This window comes from Hypomesus nipponensis, chromosome 5, assembly GCF_054491055.1.
Source record: "Hypomesus nipponensis isolate SF chromosome 5, ASM5449105v1, whole genome shotgun sequence".
In the NCBI taxonomy this organism is placed as follows: Eukaryota; Metazoa; Chordata; class Actinopteri; order Osmeriformes; family Osmeridae; genus Hypomesus; species Hypomesus nipponensis.
In genome coordinates this window covers 14,475,249-14,496,630 of record NC_140365.1, presented here as the reverse complement: position 1 = coordinate 14,496,630, position 21,382 = coordinate 14,475,249, and the positions used below count along the sequence as shown (strand labels likewise).

General features: G+C 41.7%; 1 protein-coding gene across 1 annotated transcript; it reads left to right on the top strand.

The window, feature by feature from the left end:
* The first annotated feature begins 636 nt into the window (after positions 1–636).
* Positions 637–17,804, top strand: sim2 (SIM bHLH transcription factor 2). Its single transcript, XM_084698793.1, has 11 exons — positions 637–811; positions 4,172–4,254; positions 5,073–5,162; positions 12,166–12,274; positions 12,713–12,798; positions 13,643–13,842; positions 13,985–14,091; positions 14,887–15,034; positions 15,175–15,340; positions 15,439–15,823; positions 16,975–17,804. The coding sequence occupies exons 1-11, from the start codon at positions 637–639 to the stop codon at positions 17,802–17,804; spliced, it is 2,379 nt and encodes a 792-aa protein (XP_084554919.1).
* The last annotated feature ends 3,578 nt before the right edge of the window (positions 17,805–21,382 follow it).

The window sequence follows — 21,382 nt, the reverse complement described above, 5'->3', positions numbered from 1 at the left end:
TCCACTTGCTAGAGTTAAATTCATAACATAGGGAAAACGTTTTCACACTAATTCTACTATTCAAATGAATGTAGGGATGAATTGAGTCCGCCCTTTGTAATGCTTTATGAACCAGGCAAGTGTTTGCAATTAACAACTGTCTTTCCTGTCGAAACGGGCTGTTCATCAGTGGGATGTTTGACAGAGTCGACGTATTCCGGAGTCTGTGCCTTTAACAGTGAGCAACCTGTTCCTTATCCCTTCACTGGGGGAGTCAAAGAAGCTGTGCGTTTTGAACGAATAAAATATTAATTTAAGAAAAACGTGTATCTATGTAATCATCTAATTTTGTTAATTCAAACAGCACTGACTGCCTTTTTTTAACTATTGTTTTACGTTATAAACGTTTTAATAATATTTACATGGCACAGTTCCCTTCAGTAATCTCAATCTAATGCAAGATTGTTCCGTTAAATATCCTCATATCTGGAATTCACTGAGGACATATTTTCCCTTTTGATTTATCCAGAACACCTGCGTGATTCAATGAAAACTCCATGGGCATTTTGATTGAAAAAAACAACGACAGGCAAAATCTGCAGGGGGAGGAGGAAGGTAAACTGTTATGCAAGAGGATTTACATTTCTTCAGTCAGAGATGAAGGAAAAGTCTAAGAATGCTGCGAAGACTAGACGAGAGAAAGAAAATGGAGAATTTTATGAACTGGCGAAATTATTGCCTCTGCCCTCTGCCATCACCTCACAACTGGATAAGGCTTCAATCATTCGGCTTACCACCAGTTACCTGAAGATGAGAGCAGTGTTTCCAGATGGTGAGTCTTAAAACTTCTTAGACGCGTTATTTGTTTTTTTGGTATGAAAAGTTGGACCTACGAATCTGGAAAAGTGTTCAATGCCGCCTGCCCATTTGTACTAGTGGCTATGTTTAGTTTACCCTATTTTAAGTTCGCCATCAGTACGAACAGTGATGATGTGGCACGAAATGCAGTTGCAGTGTACTTTTCGTTTACCTATATTCGCGGAGAAGGCAACTTTAGGTGTGGGTTTTTTAGGCATGTGTAATCCATCATTTAGCCAATAATGAACGTTTCTAGTTCTTTATATTTGACATGAGTGATGTTTCGAGTTTGTTTTACACAAGTGCCTTTAGATTATAAATGAAGATAAATTGTCCAATTATCTCCAATAAAACCAACACTTCGACTCGCTAAACCTCATGAAAACAGTATTTTCCTTCCCTGAATTGGCCTGTCATCACTCATAAATTACATGAACCTTGCGCACGGACTTGTAGGGACCGGTTATGGTAGACCAAACATTATTGGCCCATTTAAGCACTTGTTGGAAAAATATAAAATCCTTTGACATCATTCATCCTTTACAATGTCAACCTGCACCAAAGCCTATATTTTATAAAAACCATTAAACGCAAAGGATTGCTTGAAATCATTCCGATATTGTAGCCTAGGCCTATTCATCAATTGCCATTTGATAGGACACTCTTTAAAAAAACGTATCAAATAATAACTTAACCGTTAACAATGCTATTTCACAAATACTTTATGTAAATACAAAATACAATTAGAATTCAATTTAAATCACCAAACAAACCCGTCTTGGTTGAAACAGCCACGCCTTTCAATATGTCGTTCAAAAATAATTTTGAAATATCCTCAAGTTTAGTTGACAAATGATCCTAGCTCGAATAAAATCCTTCGGACTCCCTGCGGCATGACGCTTTGAATAGATCTTAAATTCAGGAGTGCAGTAGCCTAACATTAGGCCTATGAAAGTAGCCTTTTCTGGGTTTACACTGCTGTTTTGTTGAACGCATTTGAACAAATCACTTGAACGTGTAGCCCACCTCAGACTTGTACTGAAAGTTTGTCTCTTTTTTTGCTGGGCTGTGGCCCCTATAGGCCATGAATTCTTAATTTCATGTGTCTACAATCAGCAACTGTAGGCCGTAACAATAATTTCTAAATAAAAACTCAAACGTAATGCTTCCCGGCTAAATGTGAAATATTGAAGCAAACTGGGAGATTATTTAGTTTAAGTTACGATTATAAATTAATTTATTAATTGTAAAATGCAGTGTCATGACGCGAAGGCGAAGTTGGTTCAAATTGGAATCCATCAAGTCCTATAGCAATAGGACTATTTTATGAAATACACCAAAACTGTACAGATTCAAACATTAAATAGTCACCCAGTGTTTAAAGGCCTGAAGTATGAGAACTTATAACACCTCTTGCATGCTTTTGATAAGCGCAAACATTGAGACTTGTCAGACTGGAAATAGGAAAATGTTTTATTGTTTTAGTTGAACTAGCATATAACGTACCATAAATCGACTGAATTCATATATATATATATATATATATATATATATATATATATATATATATATATATATATATATATACTTTTCTCGAAAATTGACAGCATGCTTTGTTGATATTTGGTAAACAGTTTCGAAGTTAAAATGCCTTTTAAGTTAAATGTTAAACTTATTGTAAAATGGTAGCCTAATACAAAAACGTCTAGATAATATACAAACAAAATAAAAAGCTTTCATTGCTTCTACAATGTGGATTTACTTAGAAAAAATTGCCCACAGCTTCACACACTGTGGCTTAGCCTACATAGACAAAGGCTGCAGATTTTTATCAACTTGACTTTCTATGATTTTGCTCCCTTTTTACATTTACATTTACATTTATGCATTTAGCAGACACTTTTATCCAAAGCGACTTCCAAGAGAGAGTTTTACAAAAGTGCATAGGTCACGGATCATAACAACGAGACCCAAACATTGCGGGTGGCCAAACTTGAAGCATACATTATGAAACCAAATAAGTCCCAAAGGGAAGAACAATAAGAGCATGTAGTTAGACAAGTTACAATTAAACAGCAAGAACCTCAAAAGTGCAAGAGTGTACCTGTCGAAAAGGCAAGCAACAATAATATATACACAGCGAGTACAATAATTTGAAGACAGTTACATCAAACCAATAAGAGCAACAAGTCTCTCAATAAGAGTCGTTGTGATCCTGGAGGAAACTAACATCAGGTCCAGCCAATCATTCCTAAGTGATGTTGTACTCCCGGAACAAGTGCGTGTTGAGCCTTTTTTAGAAGGTGGGGAGAGAGTCAGTGTCCCTGATGGAGCTGGGGAGTTGATTCCAGCATTGGGGACCAGACAGGAGAAGAGCTTGTGTTGGGACCAGGCGCTCTTGAGCGGTGGGACCACCAGACGGTTGTCAGAAGAAGACCGTAGGTGGCGGGTGGGGGTGTAAGGCTGGAGGAGAGACTTGATGTAGTTGGGTGCAGTCCCATTTACCGCTCGAGTCTTGAATCTAATACGGGCCGTGATGGTAAGCCAGTGGAGGGAGATGAGGAGCAGGGTAACATGGGAGCGTCTGGGTAGATTGAAGACTAGACGGGCTGCCGCGTTCTGAATCCTCTGGAGAGGGCGGGTTGCGCATGCTGGGAGACCGGCGAGCAGCGAGTTGCAGTAGTCCATCTTTGAGAGGGCAAGTGCTTGGATTAGTAGATGGGTGGAATGCTCTGACAGGTATCTCCTGATCTTCCGTATGTTGTAGAGGGTGAATCTACACGACCGGGAGATCGCAGTAATGTGGGCTGTGAGGGATAGCTCGTCATCCCTTTTACAACTTATAATTACTTAATTTCACAGTTTGAGGACCTTTTCCATTTCCATTGATATTTTTTATTCAAAACTTTCAGATGTTATGTATAGTTAGTGATCTAGTTTTTTAAACTAGATCTTCAACCACCAAATCGAAATCTCAAGGGACACATCTTGTGTGAATCTCCCCTTAAATATCGGCCTGTAGCCATCTGTCTAACACTAAAATAAAATTGTATACAACAGTATATTTGTGAGCTGTAATCACATTCATTTATGGGAACTCAATGAGTGTTTAAATTTAATGGCAGTGGCTGTAAAATCATGTCAGAAGGAGTGGGGACACATTTTTTTTTAAATGTACGAGGCTGTCAATGTTTTATGAACTTGTATTTTCTTTCATGCTGGGTTAGTGGTTTAGAAACAAACTCTTTGTCACGGTCAGTGCTTACATTTTAAGGTAACAAAAGTATTTTCACAGATAAACCAAATTGTCCTGTGTGTGTGTGATGCTTCACAGGTCTCGGGGAGGCTTGGGGTCAACCATCAAGACTCAGTCCTCTAGATAGCATGGCTAAAGAGCTGGGATCCCATCTGTTACAGGTGAGACAATGGCAAAACAAATCACACCCCAAATATTGACAACCCTTTTGTCATGTTTTCCCAAAATAACAATATAATTTGGACCGCTGTGTAATTGTGTGTTGAAACAAAATTGACACCCAAAATTAAACCCAAAAATTGAACTTTTGTTCCATTTTTGTATCAATTATTTGTGTACATCACAAACTCAGGCTCTAAGGCAAGGAATGGATGATACATGCAATCATTTTACATACCCGTCAAAAACTGGAACTTTTCCTCGGTAGAACACATTTAAAAATGATAGATTTATCTGTAATCTTACAACTCATAGGGGTCAGATGGCTGAGCGGTTATGGAATTGGGCTATTAATCAGAAGGTTGCTGGTTCGATTTGTGCCTGTGCCAAATGACGTTGTGTCCTTGGGCAAGGCATTTCACCCTACTTGCCTCGTACTTGTCCCTGTACTTACTGACCCACTGTGGATAAGAGCGTCTGGTAAATGAATAAATGTAAATGTAAACTCAGGCACATAGTATTGTTGGACAGAAAATAATTAATTAAAAATATATATTAATAAGTTAAAACATTAAAAGGTTTTTGTAATGAAAATTATGTGTAGGTTTTGCCCAAAATTTGTACTGGATTTCTTATTTTATTTGAACCCAAATGGATATAAATGTAAATAAATACGCTTTTCATAAAGATTCAACATTTGACTAGACATCAGAGAAATGATACATTGTCACTTTTTTGGGCATCACAAAGCAAATTTTATTTTGTAAAAAGACAGTTTTTTTCCCCATTATCTAACAAGTGTCACATCTCTCTTTGCCAGACTCTAGACGGCTTTGTATTTGTTGTTGCCTCTGATGGGAAAATCATGTATATCTCTGAGACCGCTTCGGTCCACCTTGGCCTGTCCCAGGTAAGAACATCCTTCATCCACAATCATCCTGGTTCTTCGACTGTTTGTGCATAAGATGTCAACTGCATGTCTCCCTGCCTCCCTCCTCCAATGCAACCAAGGTCACTTAAGGGACACTTGCCTTCGAATATGCCTGTTCAAACATTTATTTGGCAATCAGTAAAACATTTTTTTAAAGAGGCTGCCGATTGCTTAGTAAAGGTTGACTAAGTTCAGCTCACACAGATAAGTGAGAGGGCATCAGGTGGTCACCAAGCATTATCTTTCTGTCTATTCAAGGTGTTGTTGTCGGTCTTTGTGTGAGAGCACTTCATTTCATAATTTGGGACTTGCAAAAGGATCAAGATAATCCTGATGTGAATGTAGAGTTGGTGTAGGACAGTGAAAACAGTAGCTTAACTCGTGCTAATATTGAAGGTAAGATTAACTTGACAGGTTGCCCTCACTGGGTAGTATGATAACATTGACCACTGATAGTCTAGCTGGAGTTTGGAGTGTCAGTACATTCACTGTATCTTTACAGTGTGTGTGTGTGCTGTCCGTGTGTATGTACATATGCTGGTCCCGCCGCCTATGAGGGTATGTGAGTGTTTATGTGTTCACATCCTTACAGACTCATTCCCTCACCACGGCTAGACCAGTGAACAGTGTGAAAAATTAGAATCCTTGCAGGCCTCTGCATATTGGGTCCAGACAGCCAAGGACGCGTCTCTGCATGGCCACCACTGATCTGAGTGGCTGGATGAAGTGCGATCGTGGCTCTGGAGGCAGGGACGTGCACAGGAATTTTGAAGGGCAGTTGCTCTGGCCTGAAAAAAGCCCCCCCCCCCCCAAAAAAAAATAGCCTGCCTACTAATGATAATAATTAATGTAATGCATTACTTCCATCATTTATTCTTCTTGTTAAAACAAAATGTTATAAACTAACCATCAGCACACATGTAGCTTGGTTTTCCTACCAAATTAGCATGTGATAACGGGCTAGTTGTCTGGTAGGCAAGCTAGCTGTCTCATTAGTTTAGGCTAAACGTGACAAGCTGAGTCTGGATTTATGAAGATTTTAATTGATTTCATAAAACGTGATGATGATTGTTCGTTTGTTATACATTTCTACAACTTAAAACTCACCTTTTCTGACAACGTCAAAGCAGTTTTTATCGACACAGAATAAAACAACCGTGACCGTCTCTTGGCACTCTAAACAGAATAGGGGGCATACCCCCTCCCCCTTGTGACTTCCACTCTCGTTGCCCATAGGCTTATCGATTGGAAGTGAATAAGGCTACTTTATGAAATGTTTCGCGTGGCGATTTTTAAAATCTAGGTGTACATGAAATTCTGCAGCTGTTTAAATTTACTATTATTTATTTATTTTCCTCGGAGGGGCACTTTGACTCGAGGAGGGCAAACGGGCAGTTGCCCAGGCAACCTTAGCCATAGCCTGTGCACGTCCCTGTCTGGAGGGGTGTTCACTGCCTGCTGAATTCTCTTCATCAGTTGTGTTGTTAGACCTCCCCCCTTCTGCAAACTCCCCCTCTCCAAGCATGCCTCTCCCCTCTTCTCCATAGCTAGGGAGAGGTGCTCGGCCTGTCAGGCCCTGTTGCTGCACGTGCACTCACACAGAATCATCTCATTATTCCCATGCAGAGCCTGAGAATGTCAAGCCGCATGGAGCCGGCTGCTTTACTCCAAAATAGGCAGGCGTGGTAGCTGCAATTTGGGTCAACCCTCTGGGATGCATAGTTGGACAAATCCTGTCCATTGATAAACAAGATTAACTGATGTTGTGAGTTAAATGAGTGGATATTACAAATCCTGTTTATCAGTCAGGATTTCAGCAGTAAAGGCTATTGGGAAGTCCATTCAATGACATTGCTGGTCTGGCAGTCTAAAAGTGTGTGAACTTATGTCTGGAGAATCCAAATCCTTTTGTCCTTTCACTAGTATGTGTGGTATCACCAAAGATAGGGGTATATTTGTGAGCTGTAATCACATTCAATCATGGGAACTCATGTTTAAATGTAATGGCAGTGGCTGTAAAGTCTTGTCAGAAGGAATGGGGACACAATTTTTGAAAAATAAGACAAGATAATCCTTTATTTGTCCCGCAGTAGGGAAATTGCAGTTTGCACCAGCTGCAGGGTACAGAACAGCACTCAGAGTACAATTTAATTATAAAAAATACAAAATATAAAATATACAAGATAAAGGGAGTCCTATAAAATATGAAGATAATAATCTAAGGGTATAAAATAGTAAAATAATATAATAATATAGCTGCAAGCAGCAATGAGGTGTCCAAGCTGGTTAAGCAGGTAAAATGAAGAGATACAACCCAACTTCCTGTTTGCCGGCTTCATCGCCGACTTTGATCAGCTTTACCGGAAAAACAGTTTTGAAAATCAAAAACCATGTGAAAACGAATTTTTGCTTATTGTAGCCCCACATAGAGGTGAAATGGCATAACCTATCGGACCTCTTTAGAACAGGGCCCCTAGTACTTATACAAAGTTTGGTGTCAATGCAGTAAAGAGGTGCTGAGATATGACCTAACTTCTTTTATGGTGGCTTGGTTGATAACTTTGATTGGCTGCTCTAGTCAAAAGGTTTAGAAAATCAAAAAAACATGTGATCTGAATGGGATATGTGCCAAATTTTGTGAAGATTGGACAAACTTCATAGGAGGGGTAGCGAAAAAACTTCATATTCATTCAATCAAAATGGCGGCCACGTCAATTCGGCTACATCAATTTGATTGGCTGTAACACTTTAGAAAATCAAAAATCCATACGATAACTTTTGTGAGGCTTGGTCTGAAGATCATCTGTGGCAATTTTGAAGAAGATTTGACAAATTGTAGGAGGAGATACGAAAAACAATTTTCCTTAACATTCAAAATGGCGGAGAATCTATATAACTGGGTATGACGTCATAGAGTGCGTTGGACTCGTCTTGATCAAGGGAATACAATGATACCTCATTTTCGAAAATGAGACATGTGGTTCAAAAGTAAAGTGTGTAAATACACCTTCAACTTTGACCCATTGGTGGCGCTAGAGGGTTTGAAATGGAGACATGAAACTTGGTGAAATTGATGAGGGGACTGGCCCCAAAGAGTGTGCCAAATTTCACAACTTCTGACAATACGGTTCTAGGGGCTGCCATAGACTCCAAAGGCAGAAGAAGATGTATAATAATAATAATAACTAGAGTGGGGCCAATTTCTGGGGAAATTGTAGGGTGTGCTTGCTTGCGTCGGTTGCAGGTGGGTCTGTTGTCCCTTCTAGTGATATTTTCAAGCATTTAGCCCTACTCATATTGTATAATTCATTAAGAACACCCAGACCCCCACCCCTCGGTTTGAGGCAACGGCCCCGGTGGATGTAGGTGGTATTGCATTTCCGATTTTCTACCCGACTCGTCCGGTCGTTTTTATTCTGTTAACTCCAGTCAACATTTCTAAAACTATCTCCCCCAATAATTTTTGTTTGATTCTCAAACCTGCCTCATACTGCTAGCTTTTTCATAGAAAATGTTTTCCAGATTTTTGTTAAGTTTGAAACCAATCCGAAATGGGTAGACTAGCCCCCCATTTCTTTGCTTACATCAAGAAAAGTTGGAAGCCTGGAAACGTGTTTGCGTATACGAACAGGGGACGAGCACAAAAGGAAACATCAGAAAATCACTGATTTACCTGAGCTGAATGAGAACAAGGAGAAAATACTTGATAATCTACAGTTGCCTGCCTTTATTGTAGCACGATTTACAAATGGTTGCACATATACATGACGGTTGTTTGTAGAGTTTATTTACATTATTTTAAAGCAGATTTAACCTTTTTGTATTGAACACTATTATGCTCATGGCATGACAAACTTAATTATAGCATAATATAATTAGTTATAATATCGTGGCATGCAGTGTTGGGTAAGTTATTTCAAAAAAGTAATGTATTACTAATTACTTCATCAATATTGTAGTTAAATTACTTTTGTAATTTCTCTGTCTGAAAAGTAATTTAATTACTCAATAAGTAATGTAATGCATTACTTCTTACAATCCCTAAAAACTTTGACTGGATAGACAACAGAAAGGAAAGTATTTTCAATAAGTTTGACAAGTCTGTCAAACTTGGAACAGTTTAGCCTTTTAGCTTTTTAAAACATAGCCTACTAATACTTATCATTTTAGTAACACGTGTAACCTGTAACCAAATGTAACCTTCTTTCATCTTTAGTTACCAAACAATATGTGCATAACACAAAACCTTAACTTTTAGTTAAACATGACATCACAGGATTCTACAGTACGCAGCAGTACCATCTCTTCCTGAAATCTAGTTTGCAATATTTTTTTTAAGCTTACCTTCAGACACTTTCTGCACTGGCGATGTAAAATCAAGTTTTGCCTGCTTAACAGGTGTTGCTGAGGTGTTATCTGTCGATGCCAAAGTAAATTCCTAGTCTGTGCAAACTTTCATGATGAACATGAATCACTCAAAACTGTTTGTCGATGCTGCCTTGTGAAGAGCTTCAGTAGGTTACTTGTGCTAGCCGCAGCCGCATATTATTTTTTCTCCCCAGGACATAGCTTGCACTTTACATTAATGTTCTTGTTAACCTGTGACAAAAAGGTAAAGTACTTGGAATATTTCCATTTGGTAAAACAGCTAGAGCTACTTGCTGCAGCCAAGTCCGAAATCTTCCACTTCAAACAGCGAGAGCCCGCGCTTATGCAGCAAAAACTAGCGTCTCCCGTGCAACTGCACTACAGCTAACGATTTTAAAGAGGCAGCGTTCACTTTTACCCTAAAACGATACATTGAGATTTTTATTCAATATTGATTTATACAGAACTCTTTGATTAATTTACAGTATGTAACGCAAGTACATTACAAGTAACTGTAATTAAATTACCTACAAATGAACAGTAATCCCTTACTTTACTTTTTCAGTGGATAAGTCATTTAATTACATGCCGAGGGTGTATCAGCCTATCGCTGAAGCTGCTCTCCAGAGCGAACAGTGAGTCCTGCAAGGGGTGTGACTCGTGATCCAGCATAGATGTCAGTTTTGCCAGGATCCGTCTGTCTCCCACCTCCTGCAGTCCAGAGGACAGCCCAGGACTGAGCTGGACTTGATGACCTTGTCCAGCTTCTTCCTTTCCCTCTCAGTGATGCTGCTGCTCTAGCAGACCACACCATACAGGATGACTGATGCCACCACTGAGTCATAGAAAGTCCCTATGGGTGCCCCCTGCACTCCAAAGGACCTCAGTCTCCTCAGGAGGTAGAGCCTGCTCTGACCTTTCCTGTACAGTGCGTCAGTGTGGTGAGTCCAGTCCAGTCTGTGGTTCAGGTGAACACACAGGTACTTGTAGGACTCCACTACATGTCCATTCCCTGGATGTTCACAGGTGGTGGGGCAGACCGGTGTCTACGGAAATCCACCACCATCTCCTTGGTCTTCCCCGCGTTGATAGGGAGGTGGTTTGGTCGACCCCAGTCCACGAAGTCCTGTGTCAGTGTTCTGTACTCGTCATCATCGCTAATCAGGCCAACTATGGCGGAGTCATCAGAGAACTTGAGCAGGACGCAGTCAAATGCACGAGTCAAATGTCAAATGTTTTGTCAACTTGTTTTTTCTTTCATGCTGGGGTGAGTGATTTAACAGATAAACCAGATTAAACCTTTTGTCTTTTCACTAGTCCCTACTCTCTCTGGTTTTATATCCAGAACATACCAGTACTCAAAGTCATCAAAGCCGCTCACGCAAGGTTAAAGGCTGGTATAGTAAGAAGCACAGTGAAGTGGATGGCCAGTAGAAATGCTGATGAGTTTAAAAGCTCACCTGACTGACAGAGCTGGCTGCTCTGCTCTCCCCTCAGGAAGTGTATGGTGGTGGTGGTGGGGGTGGTGGTGGTGTGAGCAGGCTGAGTAACAGCAATCAGTCTGTCCATGAACAACTTCACCAGCCACCAATTGGAGTGCCTGGCTCCCCCAAACTGCCGATCACTGCTTCCGTTGTGTTAAACATCTGTGTGCGCTAAGGTTTATTCAAATGCTCTCTGTCTGCTTTTGTTGACATCTAAATGTGTGTTTGAATGCCGTGTTGTACTGCATGTGTGAACATTAGAGAGAAAGAAAGAGGGGGCTAAGGTCGCAGTCATTCTAACATTAACTTTGAGACAGTTGCAACATTAAAGTCAGTGAGCGTTACCCATTACCACATGGCCCGTTCATTCAACACCAAAATGTTTTTTCCCTCCAAATGAAAACTAAAACTAGATGAAACTATATAAGAAGTACACATAACCATACAAGTACTGGCACAAAACATAACAAAAACAAGACATTCAAAATTCCTACCAACTCAGTTCACTTGCAACTCTTGTATATAAATGCTCTTTTCCCATTTTCTCTCTCGCAAGCCAACATTCGGCCCCTATACGCTTTCTACGACTACAAAGCCTGGATTACTCCAGCCTAACTCCACACTGTGAAGAAACCAATTTGTCATTGAAGTGGCAAGCAGTGACCCACTCCCTAACTTAAGACGCCCCCCAAATTTGGGAGGTAAAATAGATCAAAGACAAGCATGGCTGTTGTCCTGCCTTCACATGGAAATGATCTGCTCTTGCCTGAATTAACCTCATTGCCTCTTCTGACATTGCTTCATCTGAAGGTGCCATGAATGAATGTGCAGATCGATGTCAGGGGCTTGTGGTATATCCAGATACATGCACACACAAATGCACACATTCTACAAAAGACATTTGTCTGTGAGGATGTAATCTACTGAAATGAAAGTATCAAATTATCAAAAGATACCCTTTTGTGTGTGTATGTGTATGTGTGTGCATGTTTGTGTGCCTGAGCTCAAGTTAGCCCAAATAATTTAATTAGCGTTGCTTATCCTTTTCTATTGAGGTTATTTTGAAACATGAAAGGATGTACCCTTACAGTACTGACATGATTTTATTTGTGTGTATGCATGTTTCTCAGGTGGAGTTGACAGGGAACAGTATATTTGAGTACATTCACCCGTCAGACCATGATGAGATGACTGCAGTCCTCAGCGCCCACCAACCTGTCCCCCATCACTTTCTTCAAGGTATCCTAACACTGCACTCTCTCTTTATATTGCTTTCTCCCTTTTCTCTTTTCTTCTCAAAGCAGCTACACTCCCAGACAGAGTTCTTCAGAACAGCCAGACAGTCAGTCTCTCTGCTCATAACAGTGGACTACAGACAGGTTTTCTTAAGCCCTGCTGGGTAACACCTTTTTATGTGAAATCAGTAGGCTAGTGGAGTACTTCCTTCTAGGAGAGTTTAATAAAACCCTGGGATCAACCTGATACACACAGGCACATACTAAGGCTCAGACACACACTCTCTCTCTTTCTCCCTCACACACACAGTTTTTCATTTTTGGATGTCTGCGGGACATCTGCATACACATACGTGTATGAAATGTAGCACATGGTCTTTGCATGTGTTTTTCTCTTTATGTATGGTTGTGTCTTTCAGCCATGTGTTTGTCTGTGTTACAGAATACGAAATGGAGCGCTCCTTTTTCCTCAGGATGAAGTGTGTTCTGGCCAAGCGTAATGCAGGACTGACGTGTGGTGGATATAAGGTTTGTAGAATTGCTAAATTCAATGCTGTACATACACACATATAAACACATGCACTGGATATACATTATTGTGTTCATCAGTCTCCTCAAGAGCACCTGCTTTCAGTCCCCACAGATTGACATCTTCTTGAAGAAGCTTGTTATTATATCCTTCGACACATATTCAACCTCTCTTGTATTCTTCATAGTATGCTCTCCATGCAACCCTCCACCCCTCACAACTATTATGACCCAGCCGGCAGGATATTGTTTATGTTATAATAAGTTGTGGATAAATTCCACATGTAAACTCAGAGGGTTCTTCAAAACATCCAGGGCGCATGGCTCAGGCTGATTCGGTGACAGGAAGTGCAGAAGATGAACTGTGCCTTCAGTATCAATGCGTGGAGCTGTATGAAGGAACTGGGGGGTTAAGTGGGGAAAGAGATGGACAAAGACTTAGAGAAGGATCGGATCCCAGGTAGACACCCAATCTTTTAATGCATTTATCGAGTCACTGGTAAAACACTAGCCAGAAGAACTGACCACTTTCGTTTTTCATAAATACAACAAAATACTTGTGCGGTGGCTCTCCCTCCCTTAAAACAATGGACACATCAGTACAACACTGCATACCTAGACTATGTTCAGTACCCAACATACTCATCTGTTTACATTATATACACAATAAACATTACACAAACAGCAACGTGAAACTGCGTGTGGAGAGAGACACTGTTCTGGTCGGGCGCTGTGTGATTTTAAGCTTCATTCACATTTTCTTGGATGGGATGAATGAAAAGATAAACAATCAGAGATGGTTTGGGAGTATTCTCATCCTTCCTTTCTCTCCCCTCCTCCACAGGTGATCCACTGTAGCGGCTACCTGAAGATCCGACAGTACTTGATGGATGTGGCGATGTACGACTCCTGCTACCAGATCGTGGGGCTGGTGGCGGTGGGCCACTCCCTTCCCCCCAGCGGCATCACAGAGATCAAGCTCCACAGCAACATGTTCATGTTCCGGGCCAGCCTGGACCTCAAACTCATCTTCCTTGACTCCAGGTAGGGGAACAGTTCCGGGACCTGACCTGGGTCTTGCACCCACTGTAGATTTATACCTCTTAACCCCATATTATCCCATTACTTTCATGAACTTTCTGTTTGACTTGTTCGACAGTGTTTGACCTGACTGCGTGTTTTGCAGGGTGGCTGAGCTGACAGGGTACGAACCCCAGGACTTGATAGAGAAGACTCTCTACCATCATGTCCACGGCTGTGACGTGTTTCATCTGCGCTATGCTCACCATCTACGTGAGTGTCTTCCTCCATGGAAACGTTCAACTACTGTCCTGTGATCATTCTGGTCACATAATAACAGAAACTCTTCTTGGAAAGGTTTTCCAGGGTACAAATTAAGCCCAATTTAGAGAAAAGAGGTTTTCTCTGTAAATAATTTATTTTGGCATGGTCTTGTGTAGTAGTAGGGTAACTGAAAAACAGTCTCATAGATTTGCAGTCTTTCCAGCTACTGGGTGTTTTTCTCTGAATACTCTAGCTCATCTTTTCTGGAAAACAAAAGCAGATTTTCATGGATCATTTACTTCGCAGTGGGTCCTATTTGATTTGATCACCTTTCTGTGATAAAGATCACAAAATGTTTTTTTAAACACCCTATGTACCAATACAAATTCAGGTTTGGCATTCTGCTGACAAGCTTGGTAACTGATGATGAGAAACATGTCTCAGGATAATCTGTCATTCGATAAAGTCTGGTCTGACATTGGCCAGACCTTTAATAAAATGGCCTAAATGGCTTTATTATTTCACATATTAGATATGACACATTTCCTCCGTACAGGGAATCAATTTGAGGACGTGCCAATCATTAGTTCAGAATTTCGTTTCCTTTATATGTGTGTGTGTGTTATTAGGTATTCATGGAGAAAGATATTCATGAGTAACTTGGTCATGGAATATCATTTCCATTCACAGCGCTGCACAATGTTGACTGTGTATGCACCTCTCTCTCTCTCTCCCTGCCTTTTTTCATGGCAAAGAGCAGAACCGAATGTGTCTTTTCTTTTCATCTCTCCTCCCTTTCTGCAGTGCTTGTGAAAGGGCAGGTCACCACTAAGTACTACCGTATGCTGTCCAAGCACGGGGGCTGGGTGTGGGTGCAGAGCTACGCCACCATTGTCCACAACAGCCGCTCGTCGCGTCCGCACTGCATCGTGAGCGTCAACTACGTCCTGACGTGAGTCGGCACTTCTCACCTTTCACCGCTTTAAAAGTGGTTTGTCTCCGAACGACCTGTGAAAGTGGTGCGTGTATGCTTGAGCATGAACGCGTACATGCGGGGATACTAATCAGCACGTCTCTGTGCTGTGTCCACAGGGAGATAGAATACAAGGAGCTGCAGATGTCTCAGGAGCAGAGCAGAGCAACTAAGCCGTCTCTCTCCTACAAGGCTGGCCTGGCCTCCTCTCAGGACTCACGCAAACAGCTCAAGACCAAAGCAGTCAAGATCAAAACCAAAATCAAGATGGTGCCCTACCCTCAGGTATTAGGCTTTACCCAGTTCTACACAGTACCGTGCATACATTCAAGGTTTGAGTCTCACCCATTTATCCTAAATCAATTTAAAAACTAAATCTGCAGCCCAACAGCTCATACCACACAGACAAGCTGGACTGCTCCCCTCAAGGTGGAGGGTGGAAAGAAAGCCCTCCCTACTCCCTAACCCCCTGCCAGGAACAAAGTCCTGCCCCTGAGTCTGGGGAGGTCCCCTGTGGAGCCCCGTATGGCCTGTCCTTACCTTACTCCTACGGACACCAGCACCACGAGCCCCAGAGGAGGATACGACCGACCGCCACCTCGCCTTCACCCTCGCCCTCACCCGGCCAGGCTGCGCATCAGCTGCTCGGCTCGCTGCATGCCCGCGCGGGGGGTGAGGGCCACTGGAGTGGCCAACCCAAGACAAGTCACGGCCTCCGCCTGAGTCCGTCTTCTGCTGTGTCCTGCACAGCCAGCGCAGTTTACCCAGGTAAAAAGGACTCTTGGAACCAAACTGAACTGAATTAAATGGTACTTTGTCAATCAATCAGTCCTATTTATTTATAGAGCACATCTAAAAACTTTCTTGAATTAAAAAACATCTAAAAACTCAACTAAATGTCAACCAAAGAAGCTGTACTGTGGAAACAGAGCACGACAGAGCACTGCACCACAACCCGAATACACATGATATAGCCAGGGGCGCCGCCAGGAATTTTGGGCCCCATGGATTTTATTTTTATTTTTAATAATTTCTATAAGTTTTTCTATTTTTTGGGGCCCTTGTCAGTCAGGGGTCCTTGGAATTGTCCTAACTTTTCCCCCCTATTGGGCGCCCCTGGATATAGCACACAACCTGACAGGACAACAATGGCAATGCCTTCTAAAGACTCAGAAGTCAAGGAAACTAGATGGTCTTAAGCAGGATTTAAATGTATGTAGGGGAAGACCAGATGTATGTAGAGTAAATCGAAATACTGTGGTGCTGATTAGGGGATGAGCTGCAGGTGTGACCATTACACAGGAGGGAAGGAGTACGTGGGCAGGAGCCTGGAGCCAACACCTGAGAGCACAAGTACAAACAGAAAATCTGGCTCAGATCAGGCCGGGGACATAACACCAGTATGGGGGAAATTCAGATATTTGATTAGGACAGCAGTACTAAGTATTGTGTTGACAGTAATTAGATCAAACTTTTAGTGAAAATAAGCAACTTATTGTATGCTAAGGAATATCCTGAAATGTAAATAGCAACAACTTCAGTACAGTTGCAAAAACACCCAAAATAGACTTATCCCACTTCACCTCAGGTCAAATATATCATTTTAGAACAAGCTAAATGGATTGAATGTAGAAGACTGATGTATGCTGCATCACTCATGTTCCTGCTCCCCTGATGTCACTGACGCACTGTAAATCTAGCCTTTTAGCCCCAATTCTGGCATTAAAGCATCAATTCCAGCCATGCCTTTAGGCTTGAACCTCAACTAAGCGTTTAAACATTTGAGCATGACTTTAAACATTTGAGCATGACTGCTAAACCTTGTGTTCTGGAATATATCTCAACCTTGAGTTCTTGCATGAGCTTGTTTTAAAATGTTTTTAGCATGGCTCTCAATGTAATGTGTCCTTACTCCACAGTGGGCGCCCCATCAGCAACGTCAATGGTGATGTCTAGCAGGAGGTACCCTGGCGAGACACACCAGGACAGCTTTTCCAGCTGTCCCACATCACGTCCTAGCAGCAGGTTTAAAGAAGAGCCTTATGAACACCACACACTCTGCCAGAGCAAGGCTTCCACTGAGGCCCATCCCCTGGTGCAGCCCCAGCCACAAGTCATTAAAGAGGACACCAAGCTACCGTTCAGCCGAGACCCCCTCCACAAGGCCTCCAGAGGTGGTGGTTGTTCCATCGGGCAGAATCCGCTGTCTTTCCCCCTGCGGCCCAGTGGCTCTGCGGTAGGGAAGGGAAGCTGCGAGCATCCCCGGTCTCTCCACGGCTTGGGACAGCCCTTTCCTATGCAGGTGGTGCTGGAGCAGAGGAGGAGACTGTGTATGATGGAGGCACCCTATGCCAACACTGCCAGTGGACTCCCAGATCATTTGGACTGCAACGGGGAGAGGGGGCCCCCCAAGCTCCAGGAGCCTGAGCTGGGGGAGGAGGACAGACGGATGTGGATGGGGGTTGGGATGGGGGTGGGTGTGGGCGTTGGAGTTGGAGTTGGCCTTCCAGCACAGCCGCCTTACGTGTCGTTGAACCTTCACCATGTCCTGGCCAAACACAGCCCCTTTCAGGCCCCGCCTTACACCGCTGCACTTAGCCACTTGACGGACAGCTACGGTTACCGCGCTGAAGAGATGGTGTCGTACGGCTACAAGAGCCAAAGCCCCGCCTCTAGCTCATCCCCTGAGACACACAGGGAGATCTCGCATTACATTGGCACATCCGTCATCATTACCAATGAGAGGTGACACGGCCCTGGGTCAAAGGTCATGGAGTGCCAAACATTCGTGCTCAGACCTACATCTGTGGGTCACTGTGACTGTCAAGTATAGGAAGGGTCACAATGACAGAAATTTACTAGAAAGTATCAATGACTACAATATCAGTGACTTTCTCAATGTGCTATTCTTGACATCTCCTGAATTTTCAAATGGATCTGTATCGACAAGTGTTTTGTACACTGAATAACCAATGCCAGAGTCCTATCAAGGATTAGCAAGTAATTTCAGGTTTCTTGAATAATATGATATAGTTTTGCATACAGTTTAGCTATTAGTGTATGTAATGCATTGTGACACTCTAGTTTAAAGCCATTTCTTTTCATACAATGTCACAGACCTTTCCTCCATACAGGGTCAATTCTGACATGTAATACTGTAATACTGTACACACTTTAAATGATAAATTACATTTTGAGGGGAATTATGCAATGATGTTGATGATAGATTTGTGTTACAGGACATCCTACACAGATTTCGTGTTAGCATTCAACGCTGTTTATAATGAACTTTGGATTTTTGTTGAAAATTAAGATGTATTTCCATTGACACGAGTGCTTAAGACAATGCAAGAGATTTAGTCAAATGTTATATTGAAGGTAGCAAGCCTGTTCAAAGTGGAATCCCCAGTGCCAATTGCAATTGATAAATTAGTTCCAAGGCGCTTTATGCTTCTCTTCAAATGAAATTAAAATATATTAAATTTAGATATGTCATTAACAAGCGACAAGTGCTTTTCTTCTTTGGATTAATTGAACTGGAAATGACTGATGCAAAATAGCTAAGTGGAGTTTGTACCTCCCTGTCTCAAAGCCATCATGATTTTATTCAATATTTCTTTACCATGGATAAGTTAAAAAAGTTTATTTATTGCCATGCAAACACAGCAGCTTGCTTATTTAAGTAAAAAACAGGGTCTATCTTGTGTAAAAGTGAAAATATCAGCTGCAATGGAAAATGTAATAAAGACATGGTAGTTTGCTTTCAATCTAAATAAACAATTCAAATTATGTCTCCTGCAAGACTGTCCACATTAATTTTCTCAGCCCTCTTTTGTGTCTGGCAGATAGGAGTAGACAAATCCAAAATTAAATTAAGTGTCTAGATCAGGGGTCCCCAAACTTTTGTCTGTGAGGGCCAGATAATTTTCCTTTCTTTATAAAGGGGCCGGGTCGGAACAGAAAATTACTTGGGCCGGAGTAACTACCAGTATTATTGTGGAGATTTTATTATGATTTTAAATGTATTTATTATGCTAGATTAGTTTATTACTATGTTATGCACCGTACATTCGTACATATCAAAGGATGTATACAGCCTATTAAAAGAGCATTATTAATATTGTAAATCACTTTTTTCATATTTATTGCTATTGAAATCAAAACACCTACTTAATATATATATATATTTATTTATTTTTTTCTTTTTCTTTTTTTTAATTGGCATTGTTCAGAGGGCCAGTCCAAATGCGTTGGCGGGCCGTATTCGGCCCGCGGGCCGTAGTTTGGGGACACCTGGTCTAGATAACCAACACGTCTACAGAGCCTTCTTCTCTGGTATAACAATTTTCAGCATTATTCAACAGTAATTTTAAACAAAAGTAGAGTAAGTAGAGAACTACACTCTACTTACTGATATGTGTCAGTGGTAGAATATTTTCAATCATTTTATATTTTTTGCCACAGGCCAGCATGTGGACAAACTGTAGCATAATATAATGAACTATGCGATGTTGCTGTCTTGACAAATTGCAAGCTATAAGAGTCTGTCTGACATGAGGTACTTGTCCTGAATCCCATCATCTGGTCACACGGGTCTTCTAAATGTCTACACAAATGGGATTTTGGGTGTGTGTCTGTTTGTGTGTGTGTCAATTTCATGCAATGACTATCTCTGTGCTCCCTGAGAAACTTGCTAGCTCTGTGGGCTGTTAGTGACAAGGACATCAGTAGACATTAGTAGACAGAGAGACCAGTAGACAGAGAGACCAGTAGAGAGAAACACCAGTAGACAGAGACACCAGTAGACAGAGACACCAGTAGACAGTGAGAACAGTATACAGAGACACCAGTAGACAGACACACTAGCAGACAGAAAAAACAGTAGACAGAGACACCAGTAGACAGAAACACCAGTAGACAGAGACACCAGTAGACAGAAACACCAGTAGACAGGGACAGTAGTCGACAGAAACACAAGTAGATAGAGACACCAGTAGAGAGAGACACCAGTTGAGGGACCAGTAACTCAATCTTGGAGTCCCCCTGATGACAGGCCAGGATCACAGCAGACTTCTCAACATTTAAATTCATCCAGATGATCAGTAGCTCAGCTCATATACTGCAGACCAAAGAGATGAGAAAGCAGACCACATTTTTTACCATAGAACACAAAAGCACTTTTTTACATGACACTGGCAACTGGTCATTTGCATGCTAAATGTAGCCTGAACATATTCAAAGTGGTAAAGTGATTTGTATCTTGAAAATGTTTACACAGGATGCAAATACAGAAAGCCATGTTCAATATGTATGCTTTTCATGGGCTCTGTCTCCACTCCTCTCACCACAAGAGGGAACACAAATAGCCAACTGCTCCTGGTGTAACTCATCTGACTTCCTCTTCCACATATTCAGCAAAAGTGCATCTTAACCATAGATAACACGACAGCTTTATCTTTTAATCTGACAAACGTTTGGCTTTTTCATGCCTTACATCTTTTTAAGGTAACCACTTGGATATAGGACTTTCATAAAGAGTAAACATTTATGGTGGGGATTTATATAAATCTATAATATATATATTATAGCATATGCCCTTTAAGACCCAGATTCTCAGGTTTTCTTAAAGGTAAGAGATCATATTTGAAGGTGAGCCAAGGGGCTCTGGTGGGTCCCAGGGGAAGGTGGATTGAGTTGTGGTATTATGCAGCCAATATTAAAGAGAGGATAGATCTCTTATGACCTCCCGAGACCTGCCACTGAAATGATTTAATAGGATATTGAGAAGAAAACGTCTTATGGATCCAGGGGTAAGCTATTTGCTTAATGAACTTGGAAACTGCAGTAGGTTTGAGGATCTTTGGTTATTACAGTCACACACATGCACAGTAATTGAGTTATATGACAACAGAGGAAGTAGAAGGGACGTAATGCTCTTTGGATCCAGGACCATAGACCAATAATATTTTTTTTTCCTGTTCCCAACCCTTTCACAGTACTCATTCAAACAGGAGCATTATAACAAAGCTACATGTAACCACTGAACCACTCTGTAAGAGTACAGCTTACTTGTGATTCCATATTGGAAGTCTCTAAAAAGAGGAAGCAAGCTTGTAATGAGGTGAGGGCTGTGTCCAGATTGGGAGGCTTGCGTGCATACTTCCATATTTTCACTTCATCTAGCCAGGATGAGGCAAAGGGCTGAGGTGCTGAAGACAAATGAGGTGTCATTTAGGAGCTTGGGGAGAAGCCGAGCATAACCTTTTCCAAATCCCAGCACTAACGCCCCCACAGCCCCTGGCCACCTGCACCAGGAGCTCTCCCACA